Here is a 16998-nt window from a genome sequence, read left to right as displayed (position 1 = left end):
TCCTCCCCCCGTGAACACCCTTAACGAATGGAAGCCAATCTCCACTGAGGACACCATCCGCCTGATGAACTCCATCCACTCAGGATCCCCCACAGACCCATGCCCTCACCACATCTTCAACAAAGCAGACTCCGTCATAGCACCGCACCTCCGAGACGTCATCAACTGCTCCTTCAACTCCGCTACCTTCCCTGAAGACTGGAAACACGCTGAACTCACCGCCCTTCTGAAAAAACCAACAGCGGACCCCACCGAACTCAAAAATTACCGCCCCATCTCGCTTCTTCCATTCCCGGCCAAAGTCATCGAGAAAGCCGTCAACAACCAGCTCGCCGCCTTCCTCGAAGCCAACAAATCCCTCGACCCCTCACAATCTGGCTTCCGAGCAAAACATAGTACCGAGACCGCCCTCATCGCAGCAACAGATGACATTCGAACTCTACTGGACAATGGAGACACAGTCGCCCTCATCCTCCTCGACCTCTCTGCAGCATTCGATACAGTCTGCCACAGCACCCTTCTACAACGCCTCAATAACATCGGAATCCAAGGAAAAGCATTGGAATGGATCACCTCGTTCCTCACTGGTAGAACCCAGAGAGTCCGCCTCCCACCATTCAAATCAGAGGCCACTGAAGTCATCTGCGGCGTACCCCAAGGATCCTCACTCAGTTCCACCCTCTTCAACGTATACATGAGCCCCCTCGCGGCCATCGCACGCCAACACAACCTCAACATCATCTCTTATGCGGACGACACTCAACTGATCCTTTCACTCACCAATGACCCCGGCGCCGCCAAAGCCAACCTGCACGAAGGAATGAAAGAAGTCGCTGAATGGATGAAACAAAGCCTTCTGAAACTGAACTCAGACAAAACAGAAGTCCTCATCCTAGGCACATCCCCCTCTGCTTGGGACGACTCCTGGTGGCCGGAAGCCCTCGGAAAAGCACCCATCCCGACAGACCACGCACGGAACCTTGGCGTCATTCTGGACTCTTCACTCTCAATGAACAAACAAGTCAACGCCGTATCCTCTTCCTGCTTCAACATTCTTCGCATGCTCAGAAAAACATTTCGCTGGATCCCCTCCGAAACTAGGAAAACAGTCACCCACGCCCTGGTCACGAGCCGACTGGACTACGGAAACACCCTCTACGCAGGTACCACCACCAAACTCCAGAAGAAACTCCAACGAATCCAAAACGCCTCAGCCAGACTCATACTAGACATACCACGCAACGAACACATCTCTGGCCACCTTAAAGACCTCCACTGGCTACCCGTCAATAAGAGGATCACTTTCCGACTGCTCACCCACGCACACAAATCACTTTACGACATCGGACCAGACTGCCTCAACTCTCGACTGTCCTTCTACACCCCCTCCCGCCAACTACGCTCTTCCGACCAAGCCCTCGCCACTATACCTCGCATCAACAAGACCACCATGGGAGGCAGATCCTTTTCTTACCTGGCTGCTAAAACATGGAACTCACTCCCCGCTTACCTCCGCCTCACCCAGAACCACCTAGCGTTCAGAAAGCAGCTTAAAACGTGGATATTTGATAAATAATCCTCCTCCTCCTCCTAAGCGCCTTGAAACCCTCTGGGTATGTAGTGCGCTATACAAATTTTATGACTATGACTTGGGCACCAAGTTCTTGAACACTCTAACCCCTTCTGGGCCTAAATTATGGAGGGTTGATTAATTTACTAATTGCAGGGGCCTTACCTCTGTTCATGTGCTCCTGAGCTGAAGGTCTGCGGAGGGCTAAGTAGGTTAGTAATAGCAGGGGCTTTGCTGCTTTTCAGGTGCTCCTGTGCTGGAGGGCTGGAATAATTTTGTGACAAAAAGGGGCCTTGCTATTTTTTGTAGTTGCTCAGCATGTAGGCCATTGTCACCTTGGCCCTGTGTCCTGTGCAAGAACAGTATCGTCCCACTTTCATTCCTTGTCTGTGCAAATGGTGTTTCATGAAAGGGCACGCCCCTTGAATGTGGGCCACGCCCCTTAAATATGGGCCACGCCTCTTGAATGTGGGCCACTTTTTTCGTCAGTGCCCGGGCCGACTTGTGATCCCAATCCGACCCTGCTTCCAGCCCAAGCATGTGTGTAGCAAATGCTAACCTACTTTTCCACTGTTTTGAAATACACACGTTTACCCTACTATGGTTGATCAAATAAAAGTAAGAAATTGTGGTTTCAAAAAATCATTCTGTGTTAATGTTATTTTTCTCTGCGGATCGCAATTTGCTTTCTAAATGTATACCCATTATAGCAAACGTAGCATGCGGCATAGTCGTTCTTTTATTTCTATACGTGCTTTCACTGCAGCACCTTTGGTCCTGCTTCTATGTCTACTGCCTGTTTCAGCTTTTTGTTTCGGAAATGTAGTTATCCTGTGGAAATGTGTCTCAGTGGCACACAGCTCGTCCAACACGCATGCAGGTTTGTAAATGCCACTTGTAGAACCTCTTTTTAGAACATTTTCTATGAGCATTTAATTTGACGTTTAAGAATGGTTTGACTCGTTTTAGGTGGAACGGGAAACCTGCCTCCAGTCAACTGTCAAAGATCTAATATACCTTACGTCTACCGCGCGCCACTCCAAGTTCACCAATCACCAGGAGACGCACACGTTCCGCAACATTTCACACCCACGAGCACTTCCGCAATGACAGTGGGCTGCGTCAGACGCTTGCGGAAAGTTAGAGCAATGTTAGACAAAGCTCAACCTATTCGATGAGGAAGGACACGGCCATATCTAACATGGGCGACACCTAACATGGCCGTTGCCCTCGCCGTTCTGCTCTGCAGCCTGACGCCTTGCGTCGGCCTTGATAGGCTTTACTCTGCGTCCGAAATAACGATCCCTCGTAGGTTGCTGCCAAAGAGTGACGAGAGGACAGATTCCTTGCTCTATGCAATGACCTTTGGACGTGAGAAGCACTTTATTTACTTGGAAAAGCAGAACATCATTCCATCCGATTTAAGGCTGTACCTCAACGGCCAGCCATACAATTCACCACAAGACCTTCAGCCTTTCAAGAAGGACTGCTACTATCAGGGCTACGTCCTGGACAGCCCGAACTCAGCTGCCACGCTCAGGGCCTGCACAGGTTTGAGGGGGCTAGTGGAGTTTGCAAACATCAGCTATGCTATTGAGCCCTTTCAAGTCCTTCTTGGCTTCAAGCACTTGCTCCACCGACTGGATAGCTTGGGCAAGGATCTGCTATTCCCGGACAATGACACAGACAGCAACCAAACAGTGGAGGAGCAGCTGTCCTCCAGCATAAATCCAGCCAGGCCTCCACCAGCTAGCCAGACAACTCACTTTCTGGAATTGGCGTTGTTTGTCACAAAGGACTTGTTTGACAGTTTTGGGTCAAGTGTTTCTACTGTAACAGATAACATGGTCCTGCTAGTGAGTTATCTCAACACCAGGTTTAGTCCCTTGGATATACGCATCTTTATGACATCCCTGGATATATGGGCTTCTTCAGATCAAGTGGACCTGTTGAATGGCACTACACTTGAGAAGCTTGACAGATTTGTGTCTTGGATTCAATGGATTTGGCCCAAACCGATGAGCTATGATATTCCAGTCTTATTCTCATATGACTCAAGCATGGGTCGTGGGTTGACATTCTTTGGAAGAATGTGTTCCCAACATAATGGGGCAATAATAGTGTATCCGCAGGATCAAGGTATTGAGAAATTTTCAATACTAGTTGCCCACATGTTGGGCCATAACCTTGGTTTAATTCATGACAATTACAGGGACTGTCAGTGTTCTGGAACAATGTGCGTAATGAATACAAACATTGGCAACACTTTTGGTGCAGCCACCTTTAGTAGCTGTAGCGTGGCAGATTTAGGAACGTTTGTGTCAATCTTTAAGGCAGCTTGCCTCCTGAATGAGCCAACTCCAAGGGTACAGATGTACCCTCGAATCTGTGGAAACAAGATTGTAGATGATGGGGAAGATTGTGACTGCGGAACAGCTACTGAGTGTTCAACTGATGCATGTTGTGACAGTAATTGTAAATTAAAAGAAGATGCTAAATGTGCATGGGGAGCATGCTGTAATCATTGTCAGATTCTTCCCCAGGGCACTCTTTGTGGGGATGTAACTGATGAATGTGATCTTCCTGAGTATTGTGATGGGATATCACCGGTTTGTCCGGATGACTTCTTTCAACAAAATGGAAATACATGCGGTGAACAAAAGTGGTACTGCTACAAAGGTAAATGCCAAAATCCAGATGCACAATGTAAGAAAGTCTTTGGAGAAGGTTCACATATAGCTGATGCTTCATGCTTTGTGCAAGCTAATATTCGACAGGACAGGTTTGGCAATTGTGGTTCTGCTACTAAAGGATCATATTTCGGGTGCACTGTTGAAGATGCGATGTGTGGAAAGCTGCAGTGTGCATATTCAAACCCTTTGCCATTCAGATTTGCAAAAGCCCCCGTAATTTACTACTCTGCAAAATCTTCTGTCTGCATGTCTATAGACGATTTAAAGATTTCTGATCTAACAGACCCAGCTTTTGTTTCAGATGGATCAAAATGTGATGATGAGAAAATATGTATACAGCAGAAGTGTGTCCATATATCGTCCCTAGGAAATTTGTGTTCTGCATATACAACATGCAGTGGCAAAGGAGTATGCAACAATAAAGGTAACTGTCACTGTTCTACAGGCTGGGCCCCTCCAATGTGCAAAGATAAAGGAAGTGGTGGCAGTCTAGACTCTGGCATCCAGAAAGTCGAATTTGAGAAAATATCAGAGGATTTTGACTATCCACTTGTGACAGGTCTATGCGTCAGTCTTCCACTTCTTGTTGTAATTGTTGTGATTATTAAAATCATAAAACGTGGTGGCTTTCAATGCATGAAAAAAGATGAAGACTCTGACACTGATAGTGAAGGCCGGCCTAGCAGTACTTCACCTGCTCCTCCCACTTCTCCAACAAGTTCACTTCACTCTCTGTGAAGAAAGTTCAAACTTAAACACAAAAAGAAGCAATCAGGATATGTGAAATCAAATGATTCTACATTCATTTTGTAGAGATGAAGGTATACATGAGCCAAACATGCTTGATATACACAGTTATATATCTATGTTGCAGCTACTCAACATTTCATTAGAGATGCCTTGTGTAAGTAATCTGTGTAGTACACTATATAAAAACTGTCTTTTTATGTAGAGGTTGAAGTTTAATGTATTGTCCTTTAAACGTTGTGGCTGTTTACTTTAAGAACGTGCTACATTGTTGTTCCATCAGCCACAGTTACTACTGATCAACATTCATTTTCCAGAGACTGTTACTGACGTCTCATTTTTAATAAAATTTCAGAATGATGTTTAAAACCCAGCAGAATGCTGAAAATGTATTTAGGAATAATCTGCTGGACTTGCCTAGTGACTAAAAATTGAAATGTCAAAAAACACCAGTTAGAGATTACTATTTTGTAACCTTTAATTATCCTTAGACCTAGCCTGTACATACCATATACATAATGTAATTAGGCAATTGGCTTCCACTTTATTTAGCTTTCAGAGAATATATGGGGCATTAACAAATTCACAGTGTTACCAATTAGCCATACATAACCGGAATATAACAGAAAAATACTGCAATCAATAACAATTAAGTTGAAACAACTGAAAATACTAAATGTGTGTTAATCATCAGCCATGTGGAAGATGGAACTTTAGTAAGATTTAATGCTGCACAGTTATTTCTGCTAGAATTAAATACTTGCAAACTGATGTTTGTGAACTCTGGGCGAACGTCTGCAGACACTGGCCCCTGCAAACATTGTTGACTACTGACCATGCTTCTGATGGTCATTATTTAATTTATTGGTCATAAATCCTCTTTTTAAGGATTGCAACACAGTTATCTGTACTGATGCTTAACTTTAAAAGACAGTTTTATCATCTTTTATAGAACTTGGTGAGGATTGAGGTTAATCGACTGCTGGAGGGCAAAATTCTAAAGGTTGTGATTAATTTACCCACTTAAGATCTTGGTCCTTTACAGGTCGAATCAGACTTCAGCTTTATATTTCCAATTCCTTTTGACACTCATTCCATCCCTACTCCAAAGCCACCACCTGGGTCAAAGAACTGATAACCCTTATTGGACCGTTTGTGTCCTGTTCCTTAAAGGTTGTGTGGCAGAATATCGAGGACAAACATATCGCCACATGAAAATATTGACTACCTCTATAGCATGAAAGTAAGTATATAGTGATAAGTATAGATTAACTATTCTTAACTCAATATATATGTACTTTGACAAGTTATACACCTAGAGAGTACATAGATGTTGAGTTATCTAGTAAATGTATACTTATCCTTATATACTTTACTTACCAATATTGTGGTTATCGACATGTAATCCTCAATATTCTGTTAGCAAGCCTTCTTAAATGAGAACAGCAAACCCTTATTCCATGATATAAAAGCAATCTTCGTATGAAATTAAGATCCCAATTTTTGAACTAACATTGTGTAACAGTATAGCCTTAAAGAGACTGAATGGTAATACAAAATAAAAATTCACATAAAATATTTCTTGAAGGGGTGGTGCAAAGCAGGATACATCACCTTGTTGATATGGTGGCGCTCTATTTATCAATTGTTTCTAAAATTGAGTTGAATTCTGCCTTTAGTGGTATTCATTTTTAGTTATATTTTTTAATATGTTGGTTAAAGCAGTGACATCAGCTGGTGTACCAGATGGATTGATTTCTTAGCAAAAAGGCATTTAGGGGCAGATGTTAGGGTTTGATGGATGAAACAGTGTCCTTCAGGATGGCGGAGGAAATTCTCTCTGCCATCCTGACAGGATTTTCGTCTGCCAAATTTAGAGATGACTGCTGCCCAGCGGTCATCTCTGTAAACTGAAAAGAAACACCTTAATGGAGGTTCCTGTTAATGTATGAAACGTTTGATGGACGTCCGTCGTCAGTTTGGTCGTTCTTCCACCAAAACCTTTACTTAATTTTTACCCCCAAAAAACAAACTCCAAAGTGGGAGTTTCTGATAGCAAGACAAACTAATCCAGTTATACCCCCCCCCCTCCTCCCCCCACACTCCCTGGGAGTTTTTTCCAAGGTGTGGGGGAGTCATTATGTTTCATTCCTGTCCTTCACATCCATGTTTGTCCTGGCTGTGCCTGGCAGGAATGAAAGAGTCATTACACTGGCCAACCTAAATAGTATCTGTGATCTATGCCCTTGCACATATGACTACAACTCATGCTGGCCATCAGAGAAAGTATCCCATCAAAGGAGCTATTTGGGCTCTGCTAAAGGAATACCTAACATGTGCTAGTCTCTAAAGGAGGCGGGCAGAGTGAGCATTTGTCTGGCACCACCTGCAATGGGGTACACAGTCTGCCAAACTCTAAATCCAGCCATTTTTTCATTGTCTGTTTCATTGTGGTGTTAAATTCAAGTGACAAGTGCATGCTTTAATAATATTAATTTGAAAGTGGAATACTGCTAAAAGTTTTAGCATCCTGTTAAAAATCTTTGTATTAGTATTATTATTTCTTTGTAATAGTTCAAGCACACAATATATATTCGAAAGGAAATAAAATGACATAATTAAATATGTGAATGGAAAAAATGCGAAATAGATTTTTTCCTCCACCATAAATGTTTTTGTAAATTTTCCCACAAATGTTTTATCCAATTTATAATTCTTCTAGTTTTAATGACTTCAGTGCTTCCTCTTTTTTAAATGTGTATTTTATTTTTTACATTAAATACACTAGCACACCATTATGTTGTTTAATTAAGTTGTTCCCCACAATCATGCTCTCTGCTCCTCTGCGTTTGTCCCTTTGTACACCATATTTTACATATTTGCTCTGTCCCTTTGCTTAAGTCCGTCCTTACTGTGTTTGCCAAGCCACTCGATCCTCCCACTTCACTCACATTTACCTTTTCTTCCTCTTAGTCTATTACTTACTTTCCTTGAATCCATCCTTTCCTTGCAAATGACACACAGGTCCTAAATGCTGTCTACTCTTAAATCAATGCTGCTGTTAAATGAGAATGGGGGGGATATCCTTTCTTTTTGCAGCTCTGTTCTTGTATGTTGGCTAATGACTAAAGGTTGGTCTCAACAGACACTTCAGTGAAACTATTTAATGTTTTAACTGTATTAGAGCTGCTCTGAGCGTATGGTACGCCCTTTCCCTTTTAAAGCAGCTATTTATAATTATCATGTTGCAGAAATGGTTGGTGTTAGAAATTGGGTTTCTAGTTGGCAGAGGTATGCACGCTGTCCAAGCAAGAACCACAATCCTATCAGGGTAAGTCAGATACACACTGTAAATTAAACTATGCTCACCCTCTGGTAGCCTTGGCACAGTACAGGTACACTTAACTTAAGAGGAAGTGTGTAAAGTATTTGTGAAACACTTTAAACAGTAACATACCGAAAACACCACATAAAAACTCCACACCAGTTTTGAAAAATAGATTATGATTTTATAAATAAAACACCAAAACAACAAAAATCCAATAAGTAGAAGTCAAGATATGAATTTTTAAAGTATAAAAGTGAATATAGCTCTTAAAAGCATTAAGCGCCTTTTTGAGTTGTCTGGTCTTGCTGGACCCAAGCGAAGTGACGTGTTGAGGCCGACCATGATGGAGCGCGGGCCGTGTACAGGAGCCACGCAAACCCCACTGAACAAAAGTACTTTGATCCTTGTCGAAACAGCATGAAGCAGGGTGCAGCCGAGGTGATGCATTGATATTCTCCACGCAACAATGGCGAACCGTCGAGTCCAAGATTCTTTGGTTCGGAAGACGATGTGTTTGGTTTCTCCACACTGTCAAGGGGATGCGTAGATCTTCTCTCACTGCAGCGTCAGTGTGCAGTGGTTCTGATGCGTCGGATCCAATAGTGACGCACTGGTTCTAAGTACGATGCACCGGCTGTGTTCCTGCAACAGCACTGATGCATTGGTTCTGCTTCACGCACCAGAGGATGTCAGCTCCACTGAAGCAAGCTCCTGGATCCACTTCCATTGTCCCAGGCACATGAGCAAGGGGTAAGACTTTGATATCCCTGATTCCTAGAACAGGAGGCAAGCCAGCATGCCCCTCAAGATCACCCTTGGTTCAAGTAGGTCAGTCCATTTCTTCCTCAGCAGGGCAGAGGGTAGCAGGCAGCAGGGTAGTACAGCAAAAAAAATAGTTCTTCCAGTGCAGCAGTCCAGTAGAATGGCAGTCCATATAGCAGCACACCAGTCCTTCCTCCTGGCAGAGCTTCTTCACAGATCTAGTAGAGTCTAGTAGTGTGTTGTTTGATGGGGTCAGTGGAGGTGACTTCAAGGAGGGGGTTTGAAGTGCACAGAGGTCCTACCTCTCAACATGGCTCCAGACTCACTTGACGGGTTATGTAGCCCTTTCTGTGGGGTCGGACACTGCCTATTCAGGTGTAAGTGTCAGCTCCTCCCTTCCATCCTTACCAGGATGACACGTCAGGATGTGGAAGGCCACTCAGTCACACCTATCCTTCCTTAGCGTGTGGCTGTCTAGAGGGAATGCACAAATTCCATCTGCCACCGGACATGTATTGAAAACAGGCTGCAGGTACACAGAGCTAAGAGCAGAGAAAGGCCATCTTTCTAAAAGTAAATAATATGGAGGTTGGGCCTATTTATTGTCAGCAAGGATCAGCCAATCTATACTTAAGAACAACAGGAAAATGCCAGTACTGACACAACTAAATATGAACTTTTTAAATGACTGATCACGGCTCATAATCAACGTGATCAAAACTAATTTCTTTAATTTATCACTGGTATTAATTAGAATACTTAAATATTTGTCAAAGAGTCTGTCAAATACATCAAACCACATAATATACATTTTTAAACACATTTTAGGGCACTTTTTACAGAAAAGTGCTACACATAATTAACACAAATTCCAGTACAAAGCACCATAATTCTCATCAGGAATAAACAACTGAAAAAATCCCAGTTCTCACATTTTTCACTCAAGAAGGGCTCCTACACTTTGCTGAATTAGCATGGGCCCACTAATGGTGAGGTGAAGCACCAGGTGTATTGCGACATCCCTTTATTTTACTAGGCTTTCCAAAGGGACATGAAATCAAAATCAATCAAAATGTCAATAAACAAATGGTCCCTTAAAGCCAGGTTGTTGCTGCTTGCAAAAAGACCTCTCAGGTGGTTCTAAAACTTGACTCATTTCGAGCCCTACATTATTTGGGGGTTCTTTTCAGGTTATTGAACTGGGGGCTCAAACAACAAGAGAGTGTTAATACAAACAGACCATGCTAGCAAGGTTAGTACTCAATATCGCAGGTATGTTAGACAAGGCTATAAAAGATAGCTGGAAAGAATAGAGTGCACGTGTCAGAAAAACTAGCTAAAAGAACCCTCAGGCCCCAGTGGAACACTGGTAGCCGGTTGTCTTCATTGGGTCCCTTTTTATAGCTAGGGGAGTGAAAAGTGAATCTAAAAAGAGTACTCACTACTCCTCAACCCTTTATAGAAGAAGTGTGAAGAAAATTAATTAGTAAAAAGAGGTGGAAGCAGAGAGTATGGTCATTTGCTAATACGACCTGTATCTTTTATAGCCTTGTCTAACATACCTGCGATATTGAGTACTAACCTTGCTAGCATGGTCTGTTTGTATTAACACTCTCTTGTTGTTTGAGTCATTAATTCAGGGGTATGAGAGTGTTTACTTTTGACCCTTACTCTCTTATTGATGTTACTATTGAACTGGGGGGTCACTAAAATAAAGGAAAATAAAAACACTTATGCTATACACTTCTTTTTTATGTGAAAAAAACTGTACACTCTACTCTAATGGTCTTAAAACTGCTTAATTTTCTGACTTAATGATATTGGGCCATAATGGTTAGTAGAAATCCTGACTATGAACGCCAGACTTCAATTATGCGGTTAAATACCTTCAATAAATCAAAAGGTGCCGGATGAAATAACTGGCGAAGGATGTTTGATGCATCAAAATAAAAAATATGTATGGTTCTGATGCAATGAACCCACTTTGTTATTGAGTAATTGATGATTTTATATTCAAATTTATTCTTTCACTTCCGTCATCAACTCACTGCAACTTAATTCGTAGGCTTCGGTGGATGATCTCAAAGTGAGTGAGTTGTCATTAAAAAAGAAACATTGGAGTGCATTGCATGTTGAAAAAATACTTCATGGTGTTCGTGCTGTTTTGATTCTCCGGACAAGTGACAAAGGTGTGGCTGCGTGGAGTGGAGCGCTGGTGCCGTCTATTTTGACCGAGGGATACAATGTATCGGGCTGTATTGTCTCTTCCTAGTCAAAAGGTGCGTTGCTGAGAAAACAGCATAGTGTCCACATGTATTCTATGTGCATTCACTAATTTAATGAAGCCGGCACGGAATGTTTTATTTATTGTTTAAATGCCAGCGCATCTAAAATGTGGATACGTTGAAACACACGCATGTGTCAGGGAAATACTATGGCCACGACTTACTTTATTTTCGGCACAATGTCCGTAGAATCATTCCTTCCTGCTTAAACCATGTCACCACAGTTGCTTGTGTGTTTTATCAAAACAAGTTACATCTGAATGAATGCTTCCCTCATTGGTCAACATTCTTCCAACCTATCTCATGTAAAAAGAGAGTTGATTGAATGCATCCTGGGAGTTGTGGTTCATACTTTTCTCTTTCTTTATCAAATTTTAATAAGTTAGATTGGCAAAAATCATCCTGGAGTGCAAAAACAAATATCAGAGTTGTTTAACAAGCTGCAGTAGCACCAGGTCACAGATTTTGGAGTTCATTCATTTCATTTAGACCATTCCTCAATTTGTCAAAACAAAGTATTTCATAAGCTTCTTTTTGGACCAGTCTATGTTCAAAGTCACCTGCCCCTGGGTTTTATTGATGCCAAAACCATCTACTTGAAGTCTTCTTCAGAGTGATTTATTTCAATTAAATGGTTCACTTGTGGTGCTAAACATACTGCTTTCATATGCACGAATGATGCTGTATAATTCTTTGGCGAATTTCCTGGTTGGTCTTTCCTATATACAACTGATGAGATATGCAGATAATGCCATACCCAACATTTTTTGTTTTGCAAATTGAAAATGAGGTATGTTAATACCTTGTAATATTGTATTCAAAATAAGTTCCCTCAATTGTTTGTGCACATGCAACACAGGTGCCTCATTTGTGATAATCCTCTAATGATAGAAGCGTCCAAATCTGTCTCAGATCAACTTTCTGTGTAGGTTGAGGAATCTAAGCTCGTACTATCTACCTCCTGATGCCTTGATCGTTTTTGAGAGCAAATGGAGGATGCTCAAAGTAGGAATTCATATTAGAAAGTAGAAGTCAATTCTGAAGGATTTTTTTGTTAAATTGATTTGTGTGCAAACAGTAAGTTGAGACATAGACTAGACGTTCTAAACCTGGTTTTAATTGTTTTTCTAAAAGAGTTTCACGAGGGGTAAACCATGCTTGTTTCATAGAGTTTTTTAAGTTTTCCGGGATATCTATGCACACACAGTTTATGTAGTAAATTGTTAGCATGGAAGAAATAATCAATATTACTTGAACAACTATGCTGTATCCTTAAAAATTGTCTCTCCGGAGTAACGGAGGGCTTGGTTTCAGTCCGTGGGTTTCTGATATAAAGTTGTTAAAACATTTTCTCCTTCAGCAAAAACCTCTACATCCAAGAATGCAATTCTTTTCTTGTTTTAGGTCAGGGGACCTTGAGTTTAGCCACATGAAGAAACTGGGGGGCTCAATATGATGTTGGGCGGAATCACTTGCTCCCTGACAACGACTCGGTCATGGGACCGACCGACACCCAGTCAGCGGCCCGACCTCCTCATTAGGATGCAACCAAACACTGTTCGGTCGCATTCCTATATTTCACTATACGAGCATGCATTACGGCCGTAACCTGCCATAATGCATGCTCCCATAGAAAAATGGGAGGTGCAGTTCCTTCCTGCACCCTGTGGCAGGTACCTTAAGGTGCCTGCCACAGGCTGCCGGGCTGAACAGTGCCGCACCATAGGTTCCCCCTCGGCCTCCAACCGGAGGCTGTGCCCCAAAGTGGCCCTGCTGGAGGCCCCCTAACACGCTTTCCGACATGGTTTCCATTTCAGACAGAACGGCATGGAAATCATGTCTGAAACCGAGATCGTAATCTCAAGAGTGGAAAGAGCTGCCCTCGAGGTTACAGGTCAGATTCCAACTGGAACACGTCGGAAGCCAGCCGGAGTGACCTGCTGGTTTCTTTTCTGACTGCCTCCATCATAATGAGTCTGTCGGAAGGAGTCAGAAAGGACTCTGACTGGCCCATTACGATGCAGCCATAAAGGCGCCTAGAATGGGACGCGTGAGGCAACTGCCGAAGTCAGTCGCACATTACAATGACCATCTGGTCATCCTCTTAATTGGCAACCTTTTTTTTCATTTACCCACAAGAACCATTGTTTTTTCTTGTGATAAATTATGATCAGGCATTTCATGTGCATGTTTGACAACTGCCCAGGAATTGATTAGTGGTCATGAGGTAGAACTGGTGGATGGGGGGGGGGGGGCGGAGCTTGCAGAGGCATAAGTTTGCCGCATGTTGAGTGTGCTCTGCGACCCATCGTCATAATTCGTAAATTATCATGGCATCTGTGTATTTTCAATCAATCAATCAATCAAGCATTTGTAAAGCGCACTGTTCACCTGTGAGGGTCTCCCAATGCTGGGGTAAGGGGTGGAGGGAACTGCTACTGTTTGAACAACCAGGTCTTGATGAGTCTCCTGAAGGTCAGAATGTCCTGGGTCTGTTGTAGGTTGATGGGGAGCGGAGCTGGTGGTTCGGGATGTAGAAGGTGAGTTATGTTTTGAGGTATTCCGGTCCGGTGATGTGGAGTGCCTTGTGAGCGTGGGTGAGGAGCTTGAAGGTGATCCTCTTGTTGACGGGGAGCCAGTGCAGGTATCTCAGGTGTTCTGTGATGTGGCTCTGGCGGGGGATGTCGAGGATGAGGCGTGCAGAGGCGTTCTGTATGCTTTGTAGTTTGCCCGTGGTTCCTGCGTAGAGGTCGTTCCTGTAGTCTCGTCTTCTGCTGACAAGGCTTGGGTAACCGTCCTTCTGGTTTCAGTGGGGATCCATCTGCAAATCTTGCAGAGCATGCAGAGGATGTTGAAGCTGGAGGATGACACGTCATTGACTTGCTGGGTCATTGATAGCGATGAGTCTAGGATGAATCCCAGGTTGCTTGCGTGGTCGGTTGGTGTCCGTGCGGCTCCCACAGTGGCCAGCCACCAGTCGTCCCAGGCGGAGAGGGTGGGTCTGAGAATGAAGGCCTCAGTTTTCTCCGAGTTCAGCTTCAAGCGGCTGTTCTTTATCCATTCGGAGACGGCCTTCATTCCCTCATTGAGGTTGGTCTTGGCGCGGGTGGGGTCCTTGGTGATAGAGAGGATCACATGTTGTCTGCATATGAGATGATGTAGAGGTCGTGTGATCGGACGATGTTGGCGAGCGGTGCCATGTAAATGTTGAAGAGTGTCGGGCTGAGTGATGATCCTTGGGATACGCCGCAGATGATCTTGGTGGCTTCCGAATGGAAGGCGGGAGTCGGACACTCTGTGTTCTGCCGGTGAGGGAGGTCCAGTCCAGGGCTTTTTTGCGTAACCCTGTGTTGTGGAGGCGTGTGCATTAGGGTGTGGGTGCAGATGGCGTCGAAGGCGGCCGACAGGTCGAGGAGGATGAGTGCAGCGGTTTCGCCGTTGTCTAGCAGGGTTCTGATGTCGTCAGTGGCGGCGATGAGGGCAGTTCGGTGCTATGGTTGCTGTGGAATCCTGATTGGTACGGGTCCAGAGCATTGTTCTCTTCGAGGGAGCGTGTCAGTTGCTTGTTGACAGTTTTCTCTATGACGTTCGCTGGGAACGGGAGCAAGGATATGGGCCTGAAGTTCTTGAGGTCCTTAGGGTCCGGCTTGGGTTTCTTGAGTAAGGCATTGATCTCAGCGTGCTTCCAGCTCTCTGGGAAGGTGGCGGTCTCGAAGGAAGTGTTGATGATCTTCCGGAGGTGGGGTACCATTGGTGATTGCTTTGTTGAAGATGTGGTGTAGGCAAGGGTCGGAAGGTAAGCCGGATTGGATGGTGCTCATGGTTTTGATGGTGCCGTTGTCGTTGACGTGGGTCCAGGAGAGCAGGAGGTCGGTGTGGCGGGGGCGGTGATTCAGAGGTGTTGGTGGCTGTCGGGGGGGGGGGGTCTGGTTGTTGAAGCTGTCGTGGATGTCTCGGTCTTGCGGTGGAAGTAGGTGGCAAGCGAGTTGCAGACGTCTTGCGAAGTCTGGATGTCCTTGGATCTGTGGTTGGAGAGTTCCTTCGCGATGTTGAAGAGCTCTTTGCTGTTGTGTGCGTTGTTGTCGATGCGTTCCTTGAAGGAGCTCCTTTTGGCGAGTTGGATGAGTTGATGGGCCTGCGGATGGCACTCTTGTGGGCTATGTTGTTATCTGGTGTCTGTTCGTGGTGCCACTTCTTCTCGAGTCTTTGGCAGGTCTGTCTGGATGCCTGAAGGTTGGTGGTGAACCAGGAGGCTTTTCTGTTGGTGGGTCAGTTGGAGGGTTTCTTCATTGGGCAAGAGTGTTGGCGCAGTTGTCAATCATTGCATGAGGTTGCGGGCGGCAGCGTCGGCGGACTCGATTGGTGGGTTTCAGGCGAGGCTGGCGATTAGCTGGTGTTCGGTGACCTTGGTCCAGTTGTGTTCGGGGGTCGTTGAGGGTGATGATGAGTGGTGGGTTTCTTGAATGGTAAGTGGACGCAGCGGTGGTCGGTCCAGTGGAGTTCGGTGGTGTGGCTGAAGATGACGTTGTTGCTGGTGGAAAAGATGGGGTTGCGTGTGTGTCCGGCGGAGTGGGTGGGGGTCGAGACGAGCTGTTTGAGTCCGATGTTGGCAAGGTTGTCCAGCAGGGTGGTGGAGTTGCTGTCAGCGTTCTCGAGGTGGAAGTTTAGGTCCTCGAGGAAAATGTAGTCCGTGGATGCGAGGGCGATGGCATCGCTGAACTGTGGCCGGGGGGTCTGTAGATGAGGGTTCTCTGAGGGTGGTGTTTAGATCGATGTGGATCTTGAAGTGCAGGTGTTCGGCAGCGCTGAGGGTGTCATTGGTGCTGGTCGAGATTCTGAGGGTGTTCCTGTGGACGATGGCAATCCCTCCTCCTACTCTGTTGTGTGGTCTCTGTGGGAGATTTTGTAGCCGTCCGAGATAGCGATGGCGATGTCGGGCGCTGAGGAGTGGTTCATCCAGGTCTCCATCAGGAAGGTGACGTCCGAGTAAGATGAGTTGAGTAGGTCCCAGAGTTCGATGGCATGCTTTCACTGACCTGCAGAAAGTGAAGCGCTTGAGCTGCACTTCTGATCGGTGTGCCCGTTGTGGGAATCTGGGTGCATAAGGATCGGAGGCTGGCGCGGCCTACTCTCGAGGCCCACACTCCTCTCTAGAGTGATTGTCATCGCCGCTGAGACCTTACTGCCGGAAGTAAGCCCTAGAGGCCGTGAGGGCTCTTGAAGACTATCTAGCCTGGGTGCGGCTACTGTGGTGACGTCTGCCCATGGATCTTAACAGAGCCAGCGCAGAGCGCAAGGAACTAGAAGATATGCACCGGACTGGCGAAATTTCAGATACACAGCCCAGCTGGGACACGGTCGCTGGGGTGGGCCCCGGAGGCCGCAATACTGGAATCATGCGCCTTGAGCGTGTGTGTGGCCTGTTGAATGCGAGCAGAGCTGCCGGGCACAGGCTGTGACATCATCCCCGCCATTGTAACCTTGGGCCCTGCAGTGGAGACACACAATACTGCAGTGTCTGGAAGGGGGCGCCCGGCCTACTGCCCCTGACGCACCTGCACTACTCCTGCTAGCGGTAATTTTGACCGACTGATTTGGTGCCCGAAGTATCTC

General features: G+C 45.1%; 1 protein-coding gene across 1 annotated transcript; it reads left to right on the top strand.

Moving 5' to 3' along the window:
- The first annotated feature begins 2687 nt into the window (after positions 1 to 2687).
- Positions 2688 to 6608, top strand: LOC147733745 (disintegrin and metalloproteinase domain-containing protein 9-like). The gene has a single exon (XM_086959013.1). It carries the CDS (start codon positions 2788 to 2790, stop codon positions 4999 to 5001), a length of 2214 nt encoding a protein of 737 aa, XP_086815139.1. The 5' UTR covers positions 2688 to 2787; the 3' UTR covers positions 5002 to 6608.
- The last annotated feature ends 10390 nt before the right edge of the window (positions 6609 to 16998 follow it).

Source organism: Lissotriton vulgaris, chromosome 2_1 (assembly GCF_964263255.1).
Source record: "Lissotriton vulgaris chromosome 2_1, aLisVul1.2, whole genome shotgun sequence".
In the NCBI taxonomy this organism is placed as follows: Eukaryota; Metazoa; Chordata; class Amphibia; order Caudata; family Salamandridae; genus Lissotriton; species Lissotriton vulgaris.
The sequence above is the reverse complement of the archived record's forward strand: the minus strand, read 5'-3'. Positions and strand labels throughout refer to the sequence as shown.

What these genes read in the sequence shown, in the direction of transcription:
- LOC147733745 (XM_086959013.1), top strand. Translation starts at nt 2,788, where the DNA reads ATGGCCGTTGCCCTCGCCGTTCTGCTCTGCAGCCTGACGCCTTGCGTC.